This window comes from Protopterus annectens, chromosome 4.part1 (assembly GCF_019279795.1).
Source record: "Protopterus annectens isolate FY-2018-M chromosome 4.part1, PAN1.0, whole genome shotgun sequence".
Classification (NCBI taxonomy): domain Eukaryota; kingdom Metazoa; phylum Chordata; order Ceratodontiformes; family Protopteridae; genus Protopterus; species Protopterus annectens.
The window spans coordinates 585,952,730-585,964,865 of record NC_056734.1 but is presented as its reverse complement, the minus strand read 5'-3'; the positions used below and the strand labels follow the sequence as shown (position 1 = coordinate 585,964,865).

The 12,136-nt window shown below is 39.7% G+C and overlaps 1 protein-coding gene across 2 annotated transcripts in view; it reads left to right on the top strand.

Moving 5' to 3' along the window:
* CCDC50 (coiled-coil domain containing 50) overlaps positions 1-12,136 on the top strand; it is an 830,503-nt gene that overhangs the window by 742,316 nt on the left and 76,051 nt on the right. For both annotated transcript variants that reach the window (XM_044070392.1, XM_044070390.1), the window contains one exon: positions 7,015-7,115. In XM_044070392.1, coding sequence (XP_043926327.1) covers positions 7,015-7,115 — 101 coding nt within the window. The remainder of the gene's footprint in view (positions 1-7,014; positions 7,116-12,136) is intronic.

Sequence of the window (12,136 nt, the reverse complement as noted above, 5' to 3'; positions counted from 1 at the left end):
AGCAACACCACCAAAACACAAGAAATGCCATGAAAATGGAAGTAATAGTCAACCTGGCTAAATAGAGATGGTGTGCCAATGTCCACAGATACCTTGGCACTTCCTTTTCAACCCTAGAATGCACAGTTCTGACTATTCTGCCATTCCTCTCTGTCACCATATATTATTCTTGACAGATGGTAGACTTTCCCGAATCATAGCTTCATGTAACATCATAAACTCTTCCTGCTCTGTGCCTATTATGCACAGTATTTCCTGCAGACTGATGTGCTGGGTACAGCAAAAGGATCAAAGCCTTGTGTACCAGCCTTCATCACTTGTTTTGTGTTCTTGCTAAATCCTTGATTGCCAGATCACACAGTGACGAAAAGGTTGATGGTTGGAGAAGTGGTAGAAATGCCAAGCAAAGCAGTTGCTTCACCTCCAGGTGGTTCTGAACTGTATTTCTGCTGCAAACCACTCTTCTGCAGGTGTCGCCAAACCTGTCCTAAATTGTAGAGGCAACCCCTTAACCCTGAAGCTGGAAACGCACTTCTAGCAGCATTGTCTGCTGCCCTTTCAAGATCCATGATGATGTACACTGGATTAAGTTGCAATCCAACATCTTGAGCCATACGTAGTGCAGCTCAGCACATCTTCATACATTTCCTGAGCTTCGCATGACATCAGTACAAATACAAGTAGCACATGCCTTCTACTGTCACCTGAGCCAATGCTGCCATGGATAGTGAATGGTTGCTGGCAAACATCTTTATGGGTTGGGAATATGCCATCCATCACCCAGACCTGGGACACAGACAAGTCACCCTCCATAGTAAGGAGAACATGCACAGAAGTACCATTGTCCATCGGGATGCTGCTGCTGCTACGAAAAGAGCCATGCTGTATGAGAGCATCAATGGTGATACTGTCTGGGGTGGCATATGTGCTCTCTGGCTGAGGACATGGCTGTCTTCTTCACCTGCATTTCACGTGATGTAAAGATCGCTGCTCTTTAGCAACAGTTGCTCCTAAATGCTTCTTTGCTTGAGACATTTCTGTATGACCACCTCCGGTGAGTTCCTGGATGTAGTAGCCTCCTCGTTTATGCTGCTCGGGAACTCAGCCCTCTGTACTTCCCCAGCTTGTGATGCATGGTGATGACAGCAGCTTTGAAGTAATTCTTACCCTTGTGCTGTATTAGGTGTGATGGCACGACCCCTACATATAGCTGTGCTCTTCATATGGCAACAATAGTATGAGTTATTACTGTAGCATATCTCCCCATTAGTCATAGTTGCCATCAATATAAAGCATGGTCTTATCCCTTCTGGATACTACTGTTTCATACACTGCTGCCACAGAAATATGAAGCAAGTGAATAATAGATAATGCAGGGCATGCAAAATATGGAAGGGAAGAGATGGAGTATATGAAGACAAGTAGAAAGGCAGCAAAAATGAAGAGGGAAGCAAAGATCCAAGCTGAGCGTGAGCTGCCCTAAGGGACAAAAAATAAAATAAAACCAAACTACAGCAGTCGTAAAAAACAAGTGTTACACTTTATTGTGGGAAAAACCCGCAGACAATTGAGAGACAGGATAGTAGAATATGTGAAGGACATCAAGAACAAAAAAACATGCAGTGCTTTATAACTACACAGTGCCTTGTGTAACAATTTAAAAAAAAATTATTTTTCATTATTGATGAGGTGGATTCCAACAACTTTGTGGGCAATGTGGACTTAGAAGTATCAGTGAGGGAACAAAGCGGCAATTCAGGCTCATTGCAAAGCACGAGCCTGGATTGAATGATGGGATTTCCATACTACCCATACTTAAGCAGAAGGCAATGGAAGTCTGAAAGAAATTGTTCTGTTTCAACATCATTTATAGTTAGCAGTTTGTTAGATTTACACAGCAATTTTTTCTGGTTTGTCATGGTTTTATGTTTTTAAGTTTTTACACAATATTTGATTTTTTTTTACTGTTATAGGTATATTCAAGACTCTAAAAGGGGATGGGGTTTAATTTTTTATTAATGTTGAATACTGATTGACACTTCAGTGGTTGTTACAACAATATAAAAGGAAGTGATGCTTTTAATTTCATTTACTCTGAAGAAGCCCATATAACAAAGGGTGAATACACTAAGTCAATGTTCTAGTTGTCAGTAAAGTGTAACGCTTGTCTTTTACCACTGGTGTGGTTCGGTTTTATTTTATTTTTTGTCTCAAGTTCCTAGTATCGCTAAATTGTTTACTAGTTGTCTTAAGGGGCAAGTAGGGGAGATGAGGCTCTTGGATGTATAGCAAAAAGATGGAAGTGAGAGAAGAACTTGCTATATTGAGAAAAATTTGAGGGAGACCACAGCGAACTAGGGAATAGCAGTGAAAGTGAATTAATACATTGCAAAAGAGTATAAACTGGCAGTGTTACAGTGGGTGTGAGCAAAGCTACATTTTGTTACATAGAACATGGGAGGCATATGCCACGCAATCAGAAAGGGGAAATAGGATCAAAGCTTAAGAGACAAATTGTTTGACATTGTATTTAGCAAGACATTAAAGTGAAATATAAGGAAGTGCTAAAATTAAGAGGGAAGTATTAGAAAGTGGCGAGTTGCCAGACAGTGAAATGGGGAGGAAAGAGAGGGGTCATTATTAGCCTCAAAAAGAGTCTAGCTGCCACAATACTAGCTTCTAAGGAAGGTACTAGGGAGCAGATGGGTGATGGCAAGATTGCTGTAGATGAGCAAGACTGGAAAGTGGGGAAATTATACTGTCATAGGTTCATAGATAGGTACTAGGCTATCGGCCCGAGTTCCAACGTAAGCCTAGCCAACAAGGTTCCCTGGCTTATGCCACCCAAGAAAGTTATTTTCCTGTGCCACTGTCAAGCAGAGACACAAGTGATCCCTGGGGTGTATTTCCTATTTCCCATCCACTCATCAAAATTTTTCTTGAATGCAAATGAAGAACTTTGCTTGACATAGATTGATAAGCCTGTTCCAGAGGATGGGAAGTCTCTGGAACAGGAATCTATCCTTCCAGCATGTCCTGTTTATTGTGGTGACAAGGTTTAGGTCCCTAGATTATGTAGCTCGGAGGGATTGGGATTTCTGTAGGTGTAGCATGTCCAACAGCTCTGGGTTTCACACAGCTTTATATGTTAGGCAGAGATCACCTCAGAGTAGACGATATGCTACAGAGTAATGCTGGAGTTTTTTGAGATAGTCAGTGTAGGGTACTTGTTTGAGGCCAGTAATCTTCTTTGTGAGGTACTTCTGTGGCCTTTCCAGCTGCTGCAGATGTCTTGTGAGGTACATTCCAAAAGGGGCGTTGTACTCTATAATGGGTCTAATGAGTGTCGAGTAGAGGGTAACAATGACCTCTTTTTTTTCTGGATGAGAACCCTTTTATGATGAGGTGTCACGTAGAAGGACTTCCTGACTACTCTGGCGGTGACTATCAAAGGACAGACTACTGTCCACGTGGGTCCCAAAGTCTCTTATCACACATTCGGTGTTAAGTACACTGCTGTCTGTAGTAGTTCATGGGTACAGAGTTTTTACTAAAGGAGATGACAATGCACTTTTTGGCACCCAGCATCTGTCTCAGCGAGGCCCTTCTGTAGGATTTCTACATCATTTGGGGACTCGACTATGGTTCCTAGTTTGCAGTCATCTGCGAACTTAGTTAGCCAGAGGCCTTCTGTGTTAGCCTGTACTTCAGAGAAGTAGATACCAAACAGAAGAGGTCCTAGGACTGAACCCTGTGGTACTCCACTTGTCACTTGTTTGAGGTCATATTTGGAGTGTGCACCTTTTACAGTGTGGGTACCATCAGTGAGCCAGATGGCAACCCATCTTGTGACATAGGGATTTATACCTAGTTTAGTGAGTTTAGTTATAATTCCAGAATGGGGGATGGTGTCGAAAGCCTTGGCAAGGTCAAGATAGGCTGTGTGAGCCACCTTACCCTTATCTATGGCTTTGGTGACTGCCTCAAAGAAGTCGATCAGGTTGAGGAGTCATGATCTGCCTTTCACAAAACCGAACTGGGTGGGATCCAGAGTTTGGAGGTTACCAATGTCTTTCTTTGTTTATGAGTTCCATGATGATACGTTCTATGGCCTTGCAGACCAGGCTCGTCAGCTAATAGGACGATAGTTTCTGGGATCAGTGGTAGCTCCCCCTTTGTGGAGTGGAATAACTGTTGCTGTACACCATTCAGTGGGCACAAAGCCTGATGTGAGGCTATGATTGAACATGGTGCTTAGGTGGGGAGCCATTTCAGTTAAATGCAGCCTGGGGTGTTGTCCGGTCCCATGGATGCTGTTTTTGGCTTTAGAGAGTGCAGCTTTTACCTGCGTAGTTGTGATTACAGGCACTCTGCATTCTTCCTGTATAGATATGGGCCCTTTAGGGGGTGAGGGGGGGTAAAATTAGCACTGAACCTATCTGTCAGGATGTTGGCAATATCTGTTGGTTCTGTAATTTCCGTGCCATTGTGTGGTCCAAATGCTAATTCTAGTGATTTATTTTTTTAAACAAAATTTTATGAGCAGTGGCTAAGAATCCACCCATGTTGTGAGAGCTTATAGGAAGGGATTTCAACCTGGTACTAGACTGGGAATGGGGTAGGAAATTTGTCATAGAGAAAAAATATGAAAGCTTTGGAAATTCTGAGAAAGTGACAGTTGCAAGTTAGTTGATGCATAGAGACTGCAAAAGTCTGACATTAGGAGTTAAACATTCTGTAGGAATGATCAGAAGCAGCTTAGTAGACTGGACTGGTTCTTGATGAGTGACAATGGTCTGTTACATGTGCAGAAGGTCTGTATAGGAGATAAATGCCTTTTAGTCATGCAGATGTGAATGTTACTTTCACTATACCCTATGATAAGAGAACTCAAGGAAGATGGAAATGGGAATCCTGGCAGTGGACCTTACAACAGGTGAAACTAGAAGGGGAACAGTTGGTGGAAAATGTCCTAGAGTGGAACAAGGACCAATAGGCTAGCAATACCCATCTGCTTTTGTGGGAGGCTATAAAATGTGCACTTAAGGGACACCTTTTGGGTTGTAAGGGCTGTTGGGAAAGGTTATCATTTTAGGCAGCTTACTAGTTGGGAAGAAGAACTTTGCATCCTTCAGAGGGAGGGATGGGGAAAGAGCGATACTGATGATGGTGGAAGGTCCTTTTATTGCAAAACCTTATATATAAGCATGGAACAACAATGAAGACATCACTTAATGAGCAGGATTTGTGTTTGTGTAAGAACATTGCATTGGGGAAATATTTAGCAGCTAAAGTTAGGGATAATCAGCGGGTTAATCTCATTACTACAGCACTAGATAAGGATGTTTTGCTACATTAAGAAATGATAGAAATTAAGAGTTTTTTGTGAATTTTCTCATGATCCCTATGCCACAAAAATAGTAAATATCATTGAGCAGTATGCTGAAGTTTGGAGGGACAAGGTAGCAACGTTTGGCTAATGCCAGTGTGTCCCTAGACCAGAATGAGTTACACAGTTTGTAATCAAGGAAGTCTTTATGGGGTGACTGTCTGTTGGCAGACTTCTGTAAGAGAGATTTTGGCACACCATTTAGTCTGGGTGTTCAATTAAAGGCCAATAGATGGCATATTGCCTAGTTCCTCTTCCAAAGCTCTGACAGTGTTACTCCTGAAAGACGGTCAAGATATCTGTTATTTGAAAAACTACAGACCAATATCTCTACTAAATGTCTAGCTAGGTGGCTGCAAAGATACACCCCTGCCCTGACTTAGAGATGTTCAGAAAATATTAAGGGTCAGACTGCAAATTTGAACTGGAGGATGCAAAGGGAATTTTTCATGCAAGCAGAGGAACAGAGCTAGGTCTGAGCAGAATTATTTTGTTTGACATTAAAAAAAGCTTTTATGTCAGTGGGATGATCTTCTGTTTTAAATTTTGAGGGTGGCAAGGTTTGGCCCCAAGTTTTTAAATTGGCTTTCTGCCTTGCACAGCAATACAAATGCCCAACAGGTAGTGAACTGACATGTATATTATGACATCTCTGTTTTAGTAGGGGTACAATTCAAGAATGCCTTTGTTCCCTTAGCTTTTCACTGTGGCTATAAAGGTGTTGGTACAAAGAGTAAATTGTTTTGCAAAGCATTCAGTGTGAATGGAAGATATTTTGCATGTTTCCAGACAACTGAATGCCTGCCATCAATAAGTTGGATTTAATCCTTCCATAAAAAGTTCAAATCCATTGAGAGATTTAAAGCAGTTTCTGGGCTGGAATGTAATTGGTCTAAAACTTAACAGGTTGGGCTATAAAATTGGTCCAGTTGTTGAACAATGTATAGCTAGATGAACTGAGTCCCAAGTATTTAGGATTCAAGTTGGTTGAAACATAATCAGTGCTGTCTGCAGTTAATTATTTCAAGCTGCACAATTTTATATACTCCTTGTTAGAAAAGTGGTCAAACATTTTTTCTGCTGAGAAATAGGAAGAATGTAAACTTCTTCTTCTTTTGGCTTTTTCTGGTTAGGGGTCACCACAGCAGAACAATGGTCCTCAGAACGATTGGCAGTGGAGTTTTACAGTGTCAAGTTGCCAGCCCGACATCCAACCTTCCACAGAAGGCACAAACATGCACACACTCGCACCTGTGGCCAATTTAGTGTGTCCAATCTACCTACAGCATGTCTTTGGGATGTGGGAGGAAACCGGAGCACCCGGAGGAAACCCAAGTGACCACAGGGAGGACATGCAGACCCCACACAGAAGGCACCCCAGCCAGGAATCGAACCAGGGGACCTCTTGCTGTGAGGCAGCAACGTTAACCACTGCACCACCGTGGCTGCCCAAGTAGGAAGAATGTAATCCAGATGATGAATTTCCATAGAGAGAGAGAGAGAGATGTATCATTTCCATATGCTATTAAGAAAATGTTAACTATTGTTTAGCATGTCTGTCTTACTACATATTTAGTAGTTGTATATGTTTTCACAAAAGATCTGTTATATGTTTTTATTACTAGGTCTCCTGTTCTTGGGCAACAATTTGAATCACCTGTCAGGCTATCACCTGTATACAGCTCCCCACGCCGCGCCATTCCACGACCAGAATATGTTCACAAAGGTGAGTGAGCAAGTGTCTAGCCAAAAGTTTTCCACAAGTAAAATAAGCCATTGCTGTAACTTTTTTTTTACACTCTGGTCTTTACAGACTTGATTTGGCTCTTGGACTGTTAGTCAAAAGGTACTCAAGTAAAAGCTGTACTACATCAAAAAAAAAAAAAAAGTTTGAAATGGCTTTCAAAAAACGTCTGTAGTATTTTCTTGAGAGTTGCAAGCCCTATACCATTCTGTAAGCACTTTACCCCCTCTCTATCCCTAACTCTGAGATAGTGGAATCTCTGAGTAAGGTGGAGCTTTATCCTCCTTAAGCTCAGTCTGTGAATGTGCTGTTTGGTTAAGTGAGCAACAGCATATATTTGGTCACCACACAACGTCCTGCACCAGACTGAAATTTATGTGGTCAACTTGAACTTTCTTTAAGGTATTTTTGTTCCTCCACAGCTGACATCAGCTGCTGTCAGTCCCTATCTTCATTCACCCAGTCTGCTGAACTATACTTCCTCTATCTAAAGAGGTCATCATTCCTTTATTCTCAGCAGTGATAATGCCAATTATCAAGGACAAATACCTCACTAAACATATAAAAGAAATAGAAAGGCCTCAAAATTCCTAAGAAGGTCACTGACTAGTAGACCATGAACAATCAAAATAGGCTGGAAACAGCCTGTATTCATTGTCAGACTCTTGACTAATGATCTGTGCCTATTCTTCCGCACCAGTACAGACCCAGTTGTCCTAGAACTCTCCTGCATCTTGAAATAGCAAACAGATAAAATGCTTAGAGAGAACATAATAGCCAAGCTGGCCCTTCCCCACCTCCAGAACAGACTCCCCCTGCAAATCAGTGTAATGTAATATCCTTCAAATGGAACATGGATGACTGAGTGGGTTCCCACACATTTACCTTGAATCTGACTAGCCTAGCTCTTCTAGAGGTTGTATTTTGGTGTATCTATTCACAAAATGTCTGGTTCCAGTGATAATCTTTTGTTGGACAAAGAGCATTCAGATATTGCCATACCTAGATTATTACCATGTAGTAGCAGACACCTAGCATGGTGCTTTGAGTACTCCGAACTTCATTCTAATGTGTTTTTTTTCAGAAGTGGGCCTGAAAGCCAGTGGAGAGAAATGCTATCTTATTCCCTCTTAAGAAGACAGAAGATGACATTTCAAAAATGGTAGCAGACTTGTTTACCAAATACTCTCTTGTGATTTTTTTTTTTTTTTTTTTTTTTTTTTTTTTTTAACGGTATCTGTGGTTACTAGAGCCCAAGGAGGCATGCATTACGATGGTGCACTTAACATGGCTCCATATGAGAAAGCCACAATGGTACTTGAAGTCAGTGCAGTTGACATCTCCATTACAAAGAACCCTATACCTCTGCTGCTCTTCATCAAGAAGGAAATTTCATGGTGGAGTCAGCACTTTCTCCTGAACAATGGAATGTCATTCAGGTCACTAAAGCGTACTATGACACAGACAACAAATTCTTCGGGTATCACTTGAGAAGGCCATATGGCAGGCCGCCTGGTCCAAAGCACTTGGAAGCATAAAATAAAAAGAAAACGCATCAATATCAAGGAAATGATGGCCCTAATTCAGACAACACTGTAGTAATGGGGTACATAAGGAGGAAACCACTCCTACTTGCTATACAGGTTAGCAATTCGAGTATAACTTTGCAGTACAGGAGGAGACGTCTCTGAAGGCTACATGCATCCCTTCAGACCAGCAGAGCAGAACTTATGCAGACCCCCAAGAATGGATGCTACATTTGGAAACACTTAGATCTAACCAGTCTCTGAAGGCTACATGCATCCCTTCAGACCAGCAGAGCAGAACTTATGCAGACCCCCAAGAATGGATGCTACATTTGGAAACACTTAGATCTAACCAGCAATTGAGGTGTTCCAGAGAGAAACTCATTTGCTTCTCATCTGAACAAGTAGCTGAAACAGTTTTGCTCAAGTCTAATAATTCCAGGAGCCTGGATTACTGATATATTCTCCCTAAATTAGATAGGTCTGTTTCTTTGTGCTCTCATTCCCTTGAGAGAAGAGCAGGAGGAAATGCTAAAATGAGTCTTGTACCTCATTTTTTTTTTTTTTTTTTTTTTCAATAATCATTTTTATTGTTTTGCCAAACCATTATACATTTCACACACTATTTACATTATGTACAATATTGCTTCCAATGTTTTAGTTCCATTTTGAATTTCCCTATAATACATTAAGAATAACTATCATTTAAACCAAGTACAGGAAATTAAAATCACAAAAAATTAAACATAAAAGCATCTACGATAGACAATTATAAACCAACTCAAGCCAATAATTTGTATTATTTCTACATTTTCTATCTAATCCAAGAATGTGTTGGTACACATACAGAATGTCCTGACGGAAAGTGGATAGGAACCGCTACGCCAAAATAATATTAAAGATTTGTTCCCAAATTTTTATGCTGTTTATACTTTTCTTATTATTTCTAATTAACAATTTGTGCTAATATATGCTTAATCGCTAACAGCCTGAAATTTTGCCACGACACCTGTGCTGGGTTCAACCAATTTGTGGCTATATATAATTTCATTAGTAAACTAATATTCATAATTACAATCTTTTTGTTTTGTCCAAATTCTCCGTGGAATATGTAAAATCAGAAATTCCCAGGAGAGTGTTGAGTTTTGGTAACCCATTTTTTGTAGTTGTAACTTTAAAGAATTCCATAATTTATAAATGCACTTGCAACTCCAGAAAATGTGTAACAGGTCTGCTGTCTGATCTATACACTGTGGACATGTAGGTGACTTTTTTGAATCAAATTTATGAAGAGTAAGATGGGTATAATATGCATTGTTAAATATCATCAATTGAGTAAAGACCAGTTTTTGAAGTGATACGGATTTTAATGTTAAGTTAAACGCCTCTACTATTTTACTGTTGTCTAGGGATGGCAATTTCTCTCTCCAGTATTTGGATAACAGAATATGATTATTATATTTTCTCTCTTTTGCCATTTTATACGCTGAGGATATATATTTTCTATCTTGTTGCAATGCTTCCCACAGCTGACCTGAAATAACTAGTTCCTCTTTTTTTATTTCAGAACTGGTAAAATAATTTATGGCCAAATCTTTTAACTGCCTCATTATAATTAAATAAGAGATGGGAAGATTCATCTCTTTTAAGATATCATGTACCGCTACTCCTAGGAAGGGGTATAAATCCCTTACAGTTAATTCTTTAATAAATGGATATTTCTTTAAGTCTATCAGTTGATTACCAATAGTTATATTAGGATTTCCATCAAACGGTTGAAACATCATCATATATTTTAAAAGGTTCAAGGAGGCAAACAGAGTTTGAGTCGCCACTGCCCATACCTTGATGTGTTCCATTAACTCATATTTACTCAATGTTTTTATAGAGTCTTGTACCTCATTTTTGACCAGGGTAGCACTGGTTACCTTTTGCTGTGAGGTGACAATAACTGCTCCACCACTGACTCACCCGATACAGGAAGTGAAGGACATTTTTGGCAAACAGCTAAATAAAATACACCAAAGGTGTTACAATTATATTTACTCATTGTTGTAATGATTTGCTGCTGAATATTAATAACATCTCCATTATACACACATTTACAGCAGCCGCAAATAGACATCTTGGGGAAACACTAGAAATATTATCTGTTAAATTCTCAAATTCTTAAAACTCATCCCCTTCCTTTATATTCTAGGTCTTGACCCTAATTTATTTAAAATATGAGAATGTGCCAATAATAAGCGCCAGTTCTTTTAAATATTTCTTTGACAAACCAACTGTCGGTAGAATAAGAAGCGACAAAAGTGGCAGTGAAATTTATCACCATTTTATTACACTTTTGCTGATTGTCATGGACATTCTTAGACAAATTACTAGGGGCCTGCAGTTCGTTTAATGATTCTGTAATGGTCTCCCACTGATTTAACGGTGGGACATATGTTCCATTATGCCTCATAGCCTCTACCTTTTCCATTAAATTAAGAACAGGGGATATCCTAATAATTTAATTTATAAACATATCAGATAACTTATGGTACCATATACCATGATGATTCGAAGGAGCCGACAATACGGGCAGCCAATACCTTGTGCCCCTTGACCACTGCCTTATTTTGGTAGGGAGATGACAGCTAGTGTAGTCCAGAAAGGAATTAGAGTAGGTGGGTTTTCGATAAAAATGTGACATCAGTGCACAACTCACACAATCCTTTTTGATATGTACATCTAAATAGGAAAAATCACCCAAAGTAACACCATGCGAGAAAGATAAAAAAATTGGTTGTGTTATTAATATATTCAGTAAAAGATGAAATTTTGTCTAAATTGTCCTGAAATTTCATGTACAGAATCCAAGATGAGGCAAAGGTGCTATTGAAAATATATGTAGTCTCCCACTCTACCCTAGCAATATTTCTTTTGTAAACAAAAAAAATCTTTATTAAATTATCATGTATGACATAGCCCATGTTATGTTTATATAAATGAAAATAACCCACAGAGAGACAATCTCAGTTGCAAACATTATGCATTCCAAATCGTGCCAGTACAACTGGAGCTGCAAACATTATACATCACATATCCAGCCACTGTTGGCCATTACATAGCTCATTCAAATCTTGCCTACTTTTAAACCTTGTTCATCCTCTGCATGTATTGATCCCACGTTTCTCATTGTTTCTATGTAATTTGCTCCTACCCTTTTCTAAAATTATCTCTGTTACTATCTTCACTACTACTTTGATTTTCAATTTCTAGTCATTGCTTTTTTTGGCAGCCATAATCAGATGCAACAAGGCCTTAATATGTCTAGGCAATTCCAATTTCTGTATCATACCTCAAAAAAGGATATCCCTAGTCACTCCAATTTACTCACCCAGCATCTCCGACAGAGCAGTCTGCAGGGAATCTTTAAAGTCTCAACTCATTACAGCCCCAGAAAATATGTTCCCAGTTGCCTCTTTCTTCCCCATT